The 16,232-nt window shown below is 53.7% G+C and overlaps 1 protein-coding gene and 1 pseudogene across 1 annotated transcript in view; one reads left to right on the plus strand and one right to left on the minus strand.

Annotated features, from left to right (window-relative positions):
* Positions 1-462: 462 nt before the first annotated feature.
* LOC123390493 lies at positions 463-4,664 on the minus strand (annotated as a pseudogene).
* Positions 4,665-13,320: 8,656 nt separating this feature from the next.
* Positions 13,321-16,232, plus strand: part of GALNT16 (polypeptide N-acetylgalactosaminyltransferase 16) — a 91,597-nt gene continuing 88,685 nt past the window's right edge. Inside the window, exon 1 of the mRNA XM_004739009.3 lies at positions 13,321-13,541. Coding sequence (XP_004739066.1) covers positions 13,365-13,541 — 177 coding nt within the window. The 5' untranslated portion in view covers positions 13,321-13,364. The remainder of the gene's footprint in view (positions 13,542-16,232) is intronic.

The following is a 16,232-nucleotide window of genomic DNA, read 5'->3' on the forward strand; positions in this document are numbered from 1 at the left end:
CAGAGAGCCCGATGCAGGACTTGATCCCAGGACCATGAGATCATGACCTGAGCCAAAGGCAGTGGCTTAACCCACTGAGCCACCCAGGCACCCATGAAGTACAAATCTTGAGAGTACTCTGTGAATTTTGACAAATTGTATGCAGCCATTTAACCATTCAGGGCTGGGGTTTCTTTCTTCCTTTTCCTTTCTTTCTTTCTTTCTTTTTTAAAAGATTTTATTTATTCATTTGACAGACAGAGATCACAAGTAGGCAGAAAGAGAGAGAGAGAAGAGGAAGCAGGCTCCCTGCCAAGCGGAGAGCCTGAGAATCCTGGGATCATGACCCGAGCTGAAGGCAGAGGCTTTAACTAACTGAGCCACCCAGGCACTCCCCCCCCTTTTTTTTTTGAGCAGCCACTTATCACAGCCCTCTGCAGGACCTTCCCACCCAAACCTGGGGCTATATGCTCCCAGCTCCTGGCCTAGGACAGTCTGGCTCTTGGGAGCACCTTAGCCTGCCCAGAGATTATAACCTCCTCTAAGTCCCTTAGCCAGGCCTGAAGATGAAGGGGCAGCTAGAAGCCCCAGGGCAAGGGTCCTGCCCTCTCCCACAGGCTGAGGAAGGTTTCAGAAAAGGCCATTCACTGCCCAGTGGTGCAGGGAAAGGAAAATGATGATTTGGGAAGTGAGGGGCTAGACAGTGAGTGAACAGACACTCATGATTGGGAATCACGCGAGAAAAGGGTGCCCGGTCTGCTCCTCAGTGTGAGAGAGTCAGTCCTTGTGCACATTCCACACCAGCATCTGGCTCACCTCTGTCATGCTGAGCACATGGAAACCTTCACATTCCAGCTTGTCCAGGATCATGTGGGGAAGGTCACTGATGAAGTACTCAAAAATTGTTTCCCAACACACTTCTCTTTGAGGCCCCCCAGATGCCACATCAGCTCTGGAACTGAGGGCTCAAGCACCCACTAGGTTGAGGCCCACTTCTTTGTGGATCTGGGTGCTGATGAGCAGGTAGGGCGTGATGCAAGAGTCCCAACCAGGCCCCTACCCAGGGCTTTGGGCTCAGGGCACATGCCAACCCCACCAGCTCCAGGACAGTCCTAAGTCCAGTTACTCCAGCTCTCAGGGCTTGAGTTTCCTTCCTTCCTTCCTTCTTTCTTTCTTAGATTTTATTTTTTCATTTGACAGAGAGCAAGAGAGAGACCATAAGAGGGGAGAAGGTCACAGGGAGAAGCAGACTCCCTGCAGAGCTGGGAGCCTGATGAGGGACTCGATCCTGGGACTCCGAGATCATGACCTGAGCCAAAGGCAGTCGCTTAACCAACTGAGCCACCTAGGCACACCGGAGCTCAGGTTTCTTATATTACATGAAACATCTATTCTGATGATGTATGGCCTTGGATTGGAAGGTTGTACATTCATCAACCTGAGCAAATTATTATACGAGTGCAAATCCAGGTGAAAACATGAAGAACTGGTAGTCTTGAGTCTGGGCAGTTTGCTCTTTTGTCATATGTAGTTGTTGTGTTTACTGCAACTCTTCACGATACTTGTTCTTTACAAATTACTTTTGAAAATAGGTAATGTGGGAGCACCTGGGTGGCTCAGTTGGTGAAGCATCTGTATTTGGCTCTGGTCATGATCCCTGGGTCGGGATCAAGCCCCACATTGGGCTCCTTACTTGGTACAGAGCCTGCTTCTCCCTCTCCCTCTGCTTGCCCCTCTCCCTGCTTGTACTCACTCTTTCTCTCTTTATTTTTTATTTAAAGATAAAGAAAATCTTTTAAAAAAGAAAGAAAGAAAGAAAATAGGTGATGTGTGCACATAGTACAAAACAATCTTTTTTAATGTGTAATGTGAAAAGGGACTGTCCCCCCTCAACCCCCCCCAGTCCTTTCCCTCCTTGAAGGGAACCTCTGTTATTGTTACTTGGGAGTTGTTCAGCCTGGGGCTGGGGGGAGGGGGAGTTTTGTTTTTTAAGTCCCAGCTTTCTTTGGTTGTTCACCAAGAATATATTTCTCAGCCTTTCTCTTTATACTCCAGGCTGTAGTCTAAGGCACTTATGCAGAAACTTGGACCTACAGCCTCAGTACGACTAATCATGTTTGTCCTGTCCTATAAAATTCATTCTCTGTATCTGTCATCTGGCTCAAAAGTCTATGTTTCTCACAGGATTGACCAGGAGTTGCTAATAGCTGGAGTTGGGTTTTTGTTTTTTTGTTTTTTAAAGATTTTATTTATCCATTTGACAGAGATCACAAGTAGGCAGAGAGGGAGGCAGAGAGAGAGGGAGGGAAGCAGGCTCCCCACTGAGCAGAGAGCCCGATGCAGGACTCGATCCCAGGACCCTGAGATCATGACCTGAGCCAAAGGCAGCGGCTTAACTCACTGAGCCACCCAGGCACCCTGGAGTTGGGTTTTTTAATTATTAGGCTCAATACTTCTAAAATACGTATTTGAGGTGTTCCCTAATCAATTTTTAAAAATTCCTATTTCTTTAGTGGGGCTTCTGCAACATACCTATCTGATTTAAGTTTTTTGTTTGTTTTAAAGTAATGCTGAATCCCAATCTGCAAGTGAACTATAGCCGGATTTCTAGAAAGTCATGCCCTCACCCCACAGCCACCCAAATCAGACATTCAGAACTCCAAAGTTACAGATATGAACTGGCATGATTTTTCAGCTTCACAGGCCATTCTTCTTTTTACACATAGGATTGACCTCAAATTTACTTTGAAAAGCCAACTTCTCTGGCAGGCAAAATTTGATTTGATTTATACACTAAGTTTTTCAAGAATATAAATGTCATGCAGAGCTGAGGACTTATATTCAGCCAGGAACAGTATTTTACACAATTTACAAGCTCCAGAGCCAGGGAAGGAAGACCTCTTATTCCCAGCCCTCTCAGTCAGACAGAAACCAAAACGTGATGGATGGATGGCTCTCTACGCCACTTTGAGCTCCCAGCCTTATTTTGTACTCCTTTGCGGCAGGCGGGTAAAGAGTCAGGACTTCCCCAGATTAGAGTTTCCCAAAGATATACAGTCCAGGGAAAGGACTGAGGCTGTTTGTGTTTTTCCAATTCAAGTCCCATCTGGTTTCCCTGGGGCCATTTTATCTGTGATGTTCTCTGGTGCTCTCTTCTTTGCCTTGCTGTTATCCGATCACCCAAGGCTTCTCCAGTCATCATTGCGAATATTCCCACTGGTCAGGGAGCTCCCTGTGAGCATCCTTGAGCGCAGCTGTCACATTTGAACAGCATCTGCTTTCTGACAAGCTTGAAGACAGAATGAAGGAAGTCGTGGAGGCTTTCCCTGTGGAAGTGGATAACACGAGTGGCCCTTGGGACTTGGATCAATAGCTGTGAGTTTAGCCTGGAGGCTGATTCCCAGAGGGGGCAAGGATCTCTTGGTCTCTGCTCTGTCGTCCATGCGGGGTCCTAATGCTGGAATGGTTCCCTAAGCCTTTGGCTCCAGCTTTTTCTAGACAGGGAAACAGACTGAGGTAAAATGCTTGCTGTGTTTTAAATAGATTCTACTCGCTGCAGCCAGTAAGCCCCACAGCTCGGGAGGTGAATGATCCTTCCTGAGAGGGTTCTGTTGCGCCATGCCTCCTGCCTCCCGCCCCTCCCATGCTGCCCGCCCCAGCCCTCCTGCTCCTTCCCTCTGACCTGACGCCTCTGGTGTCAGGCTTCCGCTTGCTGCTCCCTGGATGGTTTCTCTTCAGGCCTTTCTGGTTTTAGTACTCATTACGCTTTTATTGGTTTTCGCTGTCTGCTTTTTCTTTCCCTGAAGCTGATTTTCCTCATACTCTGTATCTTTCCATCTCTTGTGTCCGCTCTGTCAAATGCATGTCTCCATCTGCTGCTCCTTGTCTGACTCTGCCATGATTTCTTAGGTTGTTTTCTTGCCCGCACCTTCCCGTAGCCTGCTGGGGGACAAAGTTGACCCCGGAAAGAAGTCGGGTACAGGGACTTCGAACGGACAATGGAGGAGCCTATCCCAGTTGTGGGGTAGGTGGCAGCACCAGTCTGGGTGGTGCTGGGCAATGTGGCAGGGAAGTGGGTGAGTCAGAGGAGGGTGGAAGAAAGTAGGGGACACAAGTGATGGCCAGCACCCTTCGAAGGTGATAATCAGAAAAGGAGGTGGAAGGCTGGGTGGCAGCTGGATGTCACAAGGAAAAGCTGAGCAGGAGCTACACTAGGGGAGAAAACCAGGCGAGCAGGACTTGCTGGAGACGCTGCAGCCCAGCTCCACCGAGCAGAGGCCAGTAGCGGGTGGCGGGGGCGGGGGGGCGGGCGGAGAAAGGGGAGCCTTAAAGACCCTTTCTCTCCATGCATCTCTGGTCCTTTTCTTCTATTTCCTTTCATGTTCCTACCCTCATGTTATATTAGCAACAGAAAACCAAACAAAAAGCAATCTCTCTTTGAAAGGGAATGGTAAGATCTGGAGAATTTAAAGCTAGATGCATGCACTTCCCCGTTTGCTGGACTCTTGGGCCCCTTTGCGCACAGGCTGCTGGAGCTGGGAGAGTTAGCCTCTTCCTGGAGCACCTCGAACGGAATCCCTATTATAGCATTTTGACTGCTCAGCCGGAGTGCCCAAGGCAAGGGCAGCCGGCAGTGGTGCCCACCCACGGAACCCCTCCACGCACATGGGGTGGCTATTGGCCATGACAGCTGGAGGGATGGGACTGGTCTTGAGCAGGGCCTGGGCTGAGGAATGGCTTCTGGCCCATGACGCCAGCCCTGTCCTGGTCCCCTCTGCCCCCCAGCAAGTGAGCTGCAGAGAGGCTTGTCATTGGAGAAGGAGAAAGGAAAACTCTTCCCTTGCTTAAAAAATGTTTAAAGAGGTAATAAAGACATGTGGCAAAGAAATCAAAGGATACAAAAGAATGTATGATGAAAAGTCTCCCACTTCTCAAGTTCCCCTCCTCAGGCATCCTGGATGTACCAATTTCTTGTACATTCTTCTTACTTCTCCTTTTTAGGTCTGCTGTAATCCAGAAGTTTCTAGGTTCTTGACCCAATGGAATATTTTAAATTGTTTGGATGTATATGTATGTGTGTAATGTGTGTGGAGCGACTAAATGATAATAAAGAAAACTGTGTCTCCGTTTATTGCCAATAATTCTTTCTGGGGCAGGAACGGTTTAAAATACTAAAATAACTAAATAAACTCTTAAAATGCTAGCACTAGAAAGGACCTTCCAAGTCCCTTGCACCAAAGCCTCCATTTCAAACACAAGAAAGAAGCCCAGAAAGTGACTTTTCCAGGATCACCAAGTGAGGCAATGGCACTTTTAGAGTGGCCTTTAGAAAAACAGGGATCCCAAAATGAAAGACAAATGATTGGGCATGGGTTTAGAAATTTCCTCCATTGCATACAAACATAGGGAAAGAAATCAGTAATTTCCAGGAAAAGCCTGAAGTCACATTCTAATTGAAAAAGAGCACACCTGCGTACATGATGCTCGCACATACACACAGGCAGTGGCAGCGGACAGAAAATGAAAGTCGGCAAAGTCGACTGTCTCTCCTGCTGAGCTGGGCAGAGGCTGTAAGAGGCAGCATGACGTCACTCCCCTCCTGGGGAACATGCACCCCCTTGGACCGAGGGTCATTGGGCAGGCATTTTTTGTTGGGCAGGAGGGAGAAATGCCCACCCAGACTCAAGTAAGAGGACAACCAGCGCATGGAGCCCAGATCAGAGATGCTGTGGGTGCGAGGAGGGTGTGCCTGGCCATGCCACCGGGGAGCTCTGCCACCACGGGATCCAGGAGCACCAGCAACCCCAACTGTTTACGCCGCCTCCCAGGAGGCAACTCCCCCACCCCCATGATTTATATGCTGACAAAACAGCAGGATAATTTTTAAAAATTCTGCCTGCTTTGACATTTGCTCCAGATTCTGAACAATTTCAGTGTCCAAACCCAGATTGATGGGCCTTTTGATGGCTTCAGTGAGAGGGGACATGTATGACTATAAACACTGGCAGTAAAAACCCTCAATTGCTTTGAAATGGTAAATTTCCAGGCAATGTGGATCTGATGTTACACGCCTCCTGCATTAACAGCTTTTTCTTCCTGTTCAATTATTTTGGCTGGTAAGGGAGTGGAAATTACACTTCAAAATATATCGATGGATATTTTCAGCCTTGCTGAGAGCTTCAAAAGATGTACCAATCCCAGGAACATTCCCTTAGTTTCCACCTCCAAGTTTCTCAGGGAAGATGGAGGTACCAGCTACAGGCCCAGTTAGACCAAAGGAGGTGCAGGAGCAAGGCCGGGGGTCTCTGCATTTCAGATTCTCTCTGGTCTTACCACATAATCTCTTTCTCAGCCAAATTTCACTCCAGCCCTAAGTCTAGGGGTCAGTTCTAATCTGTACCAGGTGATGAGGTCCTTGATAAAGAAATGAGAATTCCCAAGAGCTTGGGTCCAGGGCCTTGAGACATGGCATCCGATGAAGGCGGAAAAAACCACCAGTTCTCTATGGCTTCATTTTCATGAGGGATCCAGAAATCCTAATCTCTGATGCACATGGTTCTCTCCTATGCCTGGGTGCTGGGCGCATGGGCAGCCACCCAGCACATTTGCCCCAGTTGTGCTGGTTTTCTCATCTCTACCTGACCTGGCTCCTTCCACTCCTCTTCCCGATCACCAGACCTGGATTTACAGCTGCTTTTGTGGACAGACCGCAGAGAGCTCCAGTTCAGTTGAACATGCCTCCCAAATCTGTTCCTCCACCTGCATTTCCTGTTTCAGTTAATAGTGGGTTACCTTACACCAAAGCACTTGTTTGCTACATAAGAAATGTGCATGCTATTCTTCATCCCTTTCTCTAACCCCACTTCCAACCGATCACCAAATCCTTTGAGTCTGCCCTCTCTCTCTCCTCCAGACTTCCTGCCCTAACCCTGGCCCACGGCACTGCTTGCTTGGAACATCACAGTATCCTTGTCACCCCCTGCTACCACCTGTCTCCAGCCTCCTCACTAAAATTTGTAACCAATCATGTCACTCCCTGGTTTAAAATCTTAGGTGGTTCTCCATGGCTTACCAGAGTAAGTCCAAATGTTAACATCTGTTAACTGGTCAATGCCTACACCTCTGCCCTTGTTACCATCACCACGCCCTACCCCTACCCCCAAACCCCTCGCCATTTCCTGAGCTCCCACACACTTCCACATCCTCGTGTCCTCTGTTTGCCTCTTCCTCTTCCCAGAACACCCTTTCACTCTTGCCTACCAGCCTGCCTTTTAAGATTCAGCTCTCAGATGACTTCTTACTTGGAGAAGCCCCCTTTGTGCTTCGAGAGAGTTCCATTATATCCTCTTATGGACGTGTTTTTCCCCCAGGATCAGTTACTGGGCTCCTCAGAAGCTGCGGTCAGTTTTTGTTCATTTTCATATCCCTAGAACAGAATTGCCTGGCATGGTAGGCACTCAAGAAGGAAAGGAAAAAAAAGGGACTGGGCATACCACCCTATGTAAGCAGGCCAGATCTGTCATCTGAGCAGGCTTGTGGGATTTTCATGGGACAGAATGGGGAGTAGCAGCAGCCCTTGGGTGGACCCCAGGTATTTACTCACTCATTCACTCGCACAAATATTAGTGCTGCCACGATGCCCTAACACTGTGCTAGAAACTGGTGACAAAAGAAGGCTGCCAGGCCCTGCTCAGAGGAACTCCCATTCAAAGGTGAGAGACGGGCATGTGACAAACACTGCCCTGGCATTTTGGGCCATCTGTTTGGCTCTGAGGACCTTTGCCACTCATCTCCTTAGAGGCTGTGGAGAGGGGGAAGGAATGAAGTAGAGCACCCGAGAAATGGGGAGGTTAGGAAGGCCTTGCAAAGGGCTCTGCCTCCAGGACCAATTCTGCTGACCAGCTGGCTTTATTTATACATTTCTCCTTTGTAGAAATTCCTTACTGTTAAGAGAAAGTATTTGACACATTTCTAATTAACCCTCAGCCTCTGCAATCTTATTATTCCCAAATGCAACAGCTGCCTCCTTTCGTTATTAGTAATAATATTCCTGGAGTTATCCACCAGAACCAGGGTCACTCCTCCCAAATTCTGATTGACCTTTCTGCTTCCCATGCCCCACCCTGCCATCCTGCAGCCACAGCATTTGGCCCCGGGTCCTGGGGTTGCAGGGAGGGGGGCAGGGCTCCCAAGGAAGCACTGTTGGGGAACCTGAGTGAGTCCCCGCACTGGCCACACTGACCCCGAGGAGTCACTCCCTTTCTCAGCTCTACTCCTGCACACAGCTATCCGCTCCTCTTCCTTCCCTCCCTTCCAGCAACAACTACTTAATGAGCTCGTACTATGTGTGGCTATATGCCAAGCTGTTCTAAGTGCTGGGGAGACCATGGGGAACAAACACAAGTACTCCTGGCCTCGTGGAGCTTACACCCCAGTGGCAGAAACTGATCTGAAAAGCCAAATAAGAGAACGATGACTGATAAGACTCTTGGGAGTTCCTTTTTTTTTTTTTTTTTTTTAGTTTTTTTTTTTTTTTCTTTTAATATACTTGACAGAGCACAAGCAGGCAGAGTGGCAGGCAGAGGGAGAGGGAGAAGTAGGCTCTCCATTGAGCAGGGAGCCCGATAGGAGGCTTGATCCCAGGACCCTGGGACATGACCTGAGCCAAAGGCAGATGTTCAACGACCAAGCCATCCAGGCGCCCCTTGGAATTCCTTTCAAAGAGCCAGGTCCTCTCCTTGATGGTTTATAAGGAACTTAGCTTAGAAATAATATTCCCTTAGATGGTGCCTTCAGTGCAGCCCGCTGGCTGTGGGGATTGTGCCACTGATCCCCCAGTGGGGGCTGAGGGACTCCTGCAGGCACCAGCCCCTTTATCTGTGCAAGGGAGAGGGTCTGGTTCCCCCTTCCTCACAGGGTCATTGTGAGTATTCTGAGATCTTGCTTTGGCACAGTGCCTGTTGCCTGGTAACATACGCTCTGTTCACCATGTCTTCCTCCTTTGCTGCTTAGAGCAGACATGGTGGTCTAACAAGTCCCCCTCACCCACCGTCCAGGTCCCTGCTGCAGCTGCAGACAGGGCAAGAGGCTTCCAAGCTGACTGAGTCGCAAGGGTAATGGGTATGCTGGCAAGAATGGACACCCAGCAGTAGCTGCGGTCCCACATGCTGCCTCTCCCCAGCCCCCTCCAGGCTGCTCAACACAGACTGTGGAGACACAGGCAGCCATGCCCCAATGCAGCAGGATAGTTACCCTTGTTGGGCCTGTCCAGAGTCTTCTCCTTCCCAGCCCTGGTGAACATTCCCCTGCATGTGCCCTGGGCAGGCCTTTCTAGAGACCCATAGCCAGGAGCCAGCAGCAGTGCCTGTGAGAGGCGCACGGTGGGGTGGGGGTCTGGGATGGGGATGGTTACCAGCACTGGAGTTTCCGTGCCTTATTTCCTACCTTTCACAGCAGTGCTGTCAGTTAAGGACTGTCAATGCCCCTTATAGGTGAAGAAACTGAGAGTAAGAATTCACCCAAGCCACTCTCCTAATAAGGGACAGAACCAGCATTTGAATGCGGGTTGTCCAAGTCCAGAGCCAGGGTCTCGCCTGAACTCTGCAGCCTTTCTCCCCTCTGTGATCTACACATCAAAAGCACGGGGACAGAGAGCTCCCCGGGGCCTCTGGGAGCACGGGGAGCACTTCACTTTGCCCAGTTGAGGCTCCTGAGTGCTGGCTTTGACAGCTTTAAAAGAGAAGAACCATGCGGGGAGCGGTGCCACATTTTGGAAGAAAATACCCAAGGAACCAGCGGTCCTAAAAGGCACAGTCGGAGGGACCTTGGAGGTCGTCTCCCCGCATCCCTCATTTTCCAGAGGAGAAAATGGAGGCCCCCGTGGGGAGGGGAGGTCCCTGCGTGCAGAACTTCTGACCACCCTGCAAACTGCCCAGTGTGCTTGGAAGCCCTGTACTGGTGCCCAGACACTAGCAGGGGGAACAGACTCGAATCCAGCCCCGCCTCCTCCCTGCTGGGTGGCTCTCAGCCGCCGCCACCACCACCAAGAGTATCCCCAAGTCCGGTCTGCAGGTTGCAGGGCTTCAGAGATCGCGGATGTGGGGAGCCCACTCAGCACCTGGCCCCTGCTGGGTACCTAGTGAACCTCAGCTATTATTACCACCCTGGTTCAGTGAGTTCCGGGCAGCACCAAGTCTCTTAGGTGCCGCTTTGCTTCTCTGGTTCCACGGGACTCCGTTCCTAGGACCAGAGAGGAAACAACGCCCCCTGACGTCACTGATCACTGAGATCCATCTCGGGGAGGGCTGAGCTTCAGCCCTGTACCTAGTTAGGATTCAAAGCCCTTGGGCTGTAGCTGAGGTGGCAGCCCCAACTTCCCAATGTGCCTGTGGCTCCAGGCCCATTGCTTAACCTCTGCCTAGGTCAGATTTCTGTCAGCCAAATGAGCATGAGCATGGTAGTGACCTGCCTCCTTACCCCCTACCCCGCCATGGGAAGTTTACTGTGTCCATCTGAGGGAGGGATGGCTGTGAAGTCTAACGTCATTCAGAGAGGCTATGTCCCTGTGGGGTTTTTCTCGTGGTGGTGACATGGGGATGTGTGGGGGTGGGGCAGAGAGCCTTCTCTTCCAGACAGAGCTACCAGGGAGTGACAATGGAGACAGAAGTATAGCATGCTCACCACGGAACCCTGGGGAGTAAGAGGTGAGACCTGTGGAAATCCTGCCGAATTCCACCTCTTCCTTCCCTCCCTCACCTCATACAGCCCTCCTTCTAGAGCCATCAGAAACCCCATCAGCCTGATTGCAGTTTCTAGCTTCATCCCCCATGCCTAGGCGTGAGTTTGGAGCTTCTCACTAGGGGCTGATGTAATGTCTTTGGATCCCACGCCCTCTCACCTGGTTTTCTCAAGACTAAAGGTAATTAGGCACAGGCCAGGCTGGGCTGAGGGAAGCGGCCAGTGGCAACGGAGGGCGATCCTCCAAGTCTTTCCACTCTGCTGACCCGAGAGCCTGTGTGGAAGTGGGGGCACGAGGAGGGCAGTTCCCTTACATTTTCTTATGGTTTGGAAATGCCCGTGGGGCTTGACTCTTAGGCAGCAAGCTTGTCCTGGCTTCCCACAGAGGGCATGACCCCTGGATCAGCCTCATGATTCCTGGGGAAACCAGGAATGGTTTGGCTTGACAGAGATGAATCCTGGCCCCTCTAGCTGTCTAATTAAACTTCCCAGACAAGAGACACCCAGGAGAGTAAGGCTGGCCCACGGCTCCGGGGCCAGTGGCATCTCCACAGCATCTCCTGTTGTTCTCGACCACCACCTGCCTCGGGCCTCGGATTCCCTGCTAGTCTTTGTGAGACCCTCTTTGTACACTCTTTCCAGGGTCCTCTTCTCGGTGTGGCTGTTTCTGGACTTGTTGACGTCCCCTCACGGTCTTGTTCGGAGTGAGCAAGAGGGTACTGCGGTAGCAACCATGATCCTTCTGCAGCAAGGACTCATTAGGCTTTTCTTTCTTCATTTTCCTTCATTCCAACAGAAACAGAATGAGCCTCTCTTACACGCATGGTTCAGTCCTGCATGCTGGAGAAACGGGGGGAAATGAGTACTGCTGATGGCGGTGGTTGGGGAAGACATGGGCTGTGACCTCACCTTTGCCTGAGTCCTGTGGCTGCTTCATTTAGAGTTGGGGACCTAATGTGGGCCAGGACCCTCTGTGAGAGCCAGTGTCCAGTAGCACCAGCAAGAAGCAAACTCCGTGCTAACTCTGCCCACGTCCAGGGACCAGCCTGCCCAAAGTGAACTCCCAAGTCCCTTCCAGCATTCTGGGCCCCAGCAATACCGGGCGGCTCTTTTTTCTGGAACACATCAAGCTCTGCCATCCTCTGGACCTCACTACTCCGGCATCCAATACCTTGCCCTGTCCTGCCTCTTAAGAATTCAGGGCGCCTGGGTGGCTCAGTGGGTTAAATCCTCTGCCTTTGGCTCAGGTCATGATCCCAGGGTCCTGGGATGGAGCCCCACATCGGGCTCCCCCCCCACCCCCGCCGCCTGCCTCTCTGCCTACTGTGATCTCTGTCTGTCAAATAAATAAATAAATAAATAAATAATCTTTAAGAATTTATTCAAAGGTTTATCCACCTTTTGTGAGAAGCCTCCCCTAAGACTACCTTGTAATGCATTATTCCTTCCTTTGTAATCCCTGCTCAGTTTATGGGACATTTACCCACTTGGAGTCTGCTCTGTGCCGGACACTGTGTGGAGCCCACCTTGCCTTCTGCTCTGAACACAAGCGGTTCACATCGGATTCTCAGTGCCTCTGGGGCTGGGGCCAAATCTCTGTGATTTCTGTGTCTGTGTCTCACCACCGTGTTTTGCACTCTGTGAAAGTGCAAACGGAGAGATGGCTTCTAGACTGGGCTCTGCCCACTAATTAGTCGTGTGGCCTCGGGCCAATCTTCCAGCCTCTCTGGTCTCCTTTCTCCCTGACAAATAGCTGTGATGATACCCATGGTTGTTCAGGGGACAGTGAAAGGTCTGGAGAGAAGACTCCTGAAAGCTGCGAGCCCCAGGCCGGTGAAAGATATGGGGGTAGTTGTACCCCCATCCTTCCACCGGTTACGGCGGCGAAGCCGAGTCTCAAACCCTCCGCTCTCTTCGAATGTCAAGTGCACCAGCTTCCAATCCCTCCTCGGGGCGGGCCTTTGGGCGGCTGGGAATCCTAGGCTGCGGAGGATTCCGGGGCAAACTCCAGACTCTCCTCCCGCCCAGCCGTCCCTTCCCGAGGCCTCGCAGAACACACCTTAAACCCGGCGCCAGAGCGCAGTTCCAAGCGCAGCCCAGAACCGCAGCTTCGCGGCGCGGGCCCGGGCCGGGGTCGCGCATCTCCAGCCGTGACTCAGGGCCGCTCCGGCCGGGGGTGCGTGGAGGTAGGCGGGACCCACCAGGGCCGCGCGGGGGCAGGCGCCGGGCGCTCGGTCGCTGAGCTGTGGGAGCAGAGGCTGGCTCTGGCCCGTCGCCATTCCACCGCGGGCGTCTGGCTCGCGGGGCCTTGCTCCAGCGCCGCTTCGCACCCGCCGTGCTCCTCTACCCGTGCGCCGCGGCCGGGGCAACCGGCGGGGGCTGGAGCGCGGGGCGGGCTCTGCGCGCGAATGAATGGGCGCCCGGGGGACGCGCGCGCTCGGGGCTGAAGGGCATTAGGACCGTGAGGATCGCTCCGCGCTCCTGTCTCTCCCTATCACCCCCCACCCCCCACCTCTCTCCCTTTTCTGCTCTGCAGGACTGAGCAGCCAGGCGCGAGCGAAAACAAACAGCTGGGGCTGCGAGCGCCCCCACCCCGGCCCCGAGAGCAACCGGCCCGGGCCCCCACTCGGGGCGCCCGCCCGCCCACCATGAGGAAGATCCGCGCCAATGCCATCGCCATCCTGACCGTAGCCTGGATCCTGGGCACTTTCTACTACTTATGGCAGGACAACCGAGCCCACGCAGCATCCTCCGGCGGCCGGGGCGCGCAGAGGGCCGGCGGGAGGCCAGAGCAGCTCCGCGAAGACCGCACCATCCCGCTCATTGTGAGTACGCCCTGCGCGCCGGGCGGCCGGCCGGGGAGCCGCGGCGCGCGTCCTTAGCCCCGCGCGGCTGCAGAGGGCGCGGGGCAGGGGGCTGCGTGCCCGCCGCGCCCTGCCGGCTTTGTATATGTTGGAGCATTCCTGTCCGTTGTTATGGCAACCTCTGTTGGGCCAGCCGGGCCAGGGCGCACGGATGGAGGGAGGGTGACAGCGGATGGGGGCTGGGAGAAAGTGCTGCAAGTTTGGTGGGCCCGGCGAACGCGCGCGACTGGGAACGTGGCTCTCTCAACACTGCGCGGGCGGAGCCAGGGGCTGGGGGTCGGGGGCCGGGGACAGTACGCACCTCGCCCGCCCCAGGAAGGCAGCTGGACCTTGCGCGTAGCGAGCCAGCAGTGGGAACCTCGCGCGGCTGAGCGCGTAGGAGGCGGTGCGCAGCCCCTCTCTAGTCTCCGGGGGGCAAAGGACGTGGGGTGGGGGCGTAGGGTAAGGCAGGGTCGCTAGGGGCTGCGCCGGGCTTTGCGCCCCCTTTTCGGCTCGGATCAACTTGAACTTGCTTCTCTCGCACGGAGGACTCGAGTTCCCACTGCACCCGCGGCGTTCTCTGGGTCCGGGAAAGGTCTCTCTTCCTGTATGCGCCCTTCACCCCAACACGAGGATCCATCACGACTGGCGAGCTGGCAGTGTGTGCGCTAGGGCTGGGAGATTCCCTCTCTCGCGTTCAACTCCGCGATGCGCCAGTGGGGAAACAAAGGTGGCGGAGCACGGCGGGGGCCTCCGCGACGTTGCCGGGGCCCTAGGCGCTCCGGGGACTTGGGCTGGGGCGTGCGGAGCCCCCGCCTCCCTGCAGGGGGCGTTGCTGTCGCCGCCTCCGCCCGGGCCCCGGGTGACAGCCCTGTGTAGCAGGGGCACCTGTTGAGGCGTGAGGCTCTGGGACCCGCGGAGAGGCGCGGTCGGGGGACTGCGTTCTTTCGACAAGAGCCGGTGGTGGGCGAGAGCCTCGGGCGACCCTCGGAACAAGCTGCTGCGCTGGGGCAGCTCTGCCAGAAGAGGACCAGGAGGAGGGAGAGCAAAGTGTGGGGCCAAGGCGGGAGAGTAGAGCTGGGTGGCCATTCTGATGGAGAAAATCTGGGCCTGGGGAGGGAGGAGTGCGAAGCTCCTCTGGGAGGGGAGATGCAGGTTCAGGAGGTCGAAGGCTTGTGTGGAGTAGAATCTGGGATATTTCTGCAAAGGCAGCTGAGCCCCAGGAATATGGTGGAGGCGGGTGTCAATGTGGAAATGTTCACATATTCCCAACCTGCCCCAGATGCCGTGTCTTGTCAACCCCCACCCCGACGCTCCCCACCTCTGGAAGACGTAAAAAAAAAAAACCCTGCAGGGGAACCGTATTTCCTAGCTTTGCCTCTGGAGACCTTGGGCTTTATGGGTTTTCCCCAGCCCCCCTCCCCCAACTCCCAGATCCCTGTCCAGCTGAACTCTGTGGGTGAGCCTGATTAGGTGGCGTGTTCCCTTCTGAGCCCAGGGTCCCTGTCACTAGGAACTGTTTCCAGAGCACTTGAGGATGTTTGGACGGAAAGGCTGATGAGCATAAATCCTCCAGTGTAAAGACTCCAGGGTATTGGGATCTGGGCAGACTGACAGAGTGGAGTGGGAACTGGCCAAACCAGTAGTGGCCCCAGACCTGCAGGGAGCTTGTGCAGGACCCATCGGAGAGACCCTGTTCTTACACCCTGAGAGGGCCAGCCCGGGTCTCAGAGTACGGGGCTTGGATCAGCCGGGGAGAGACAGGCTGGCCAGATGTTCTGTCCTTTGCTCTGGTGACGCTCTGGTGATGTGTGGGGAAGAGGGTCTGAGCTGGAGCAGGAGGGGGGAGGGGAGAATGGAAGGGAGAGAGGAAGGGGAAGGGAAGGAAGAGAGCCCAGGGAAACTGTCGGTGGGAGCGGAGCTGGAGTATGGGTCTCCTCACAATTGTCTCTCCTTCAGAATCCTGACCTTGCTCTTGGACCTATCCTCACTCCTCCTTGCCCTCCGAGAGCTGCCAGGAGGGCCGCTCCGACCAAGAGCCTTGGAATGGTGGGGGGGGGGGGCGTAGGGGGGGGGCACGGGCTCTGCTGGAGGCCCCCACCAAGTTTTGAGGGGAGGAAATTAGAGGTCGTGAGGGGGCACACATGAACAACCTCCGGCCCTCTGCTTGTTCCCATGGGGTTCGACTTGCTGCAGATTGGAGCAGGGCTGTGAACTGGAAGCTAAGTTTAAAGTGTGAAGGATTATCAAGAAGATCCTGGGATCCAGGGAGTGGAGGTGCAGGAAGAGAGGGAGAGTGGGAGTTTGGGGGAGTGAGCCACAGCCTCTTGTCCGGCCACCGCGGGCCCTGGCCAGTGCTCTCTCTGTTCTTCAGTTTTAGCTCTGTTCTGTTGTGTAGACATTGGTCCCCAGTCACACACCTCCCTGGACACAGCCTTGCATTGTCTTCCTATCTTCCAAGGTATTTCACTTCAGGAGGGTTATTAGTCATATAGGCTGTCACGCAGGGACTATGCTGGAAGCTTCTTACATCTCCATATTGATGCACACAGCCAGACTTAATAAGTACTTGTTAGGCGAATGAAGTAGGATTTCTGCCCGTCTCTGGGAGCAGCCAAGCTTCACCACCACCCGCCCCCCCAGGTCCCCCATCCTAGTGTTTTTGTTCCTGGC

This window comes from Mustela putorius, unplaced genomic scaffold (assembly GCF_011764305.1).
Source record: "Mustela putorius furo isolate JIRA1106 unplaced genomic scaffold, ASM1176430v1.1 tig00000129_pilon_pilon_pilon, whole genome shotgun sequence".
Taxonomy (NCBI): Eukaryota; Metazoa; Chordata; class Mammalia; order Carnivora; family Mustelidae; genus Mustela; species Mustela putorius.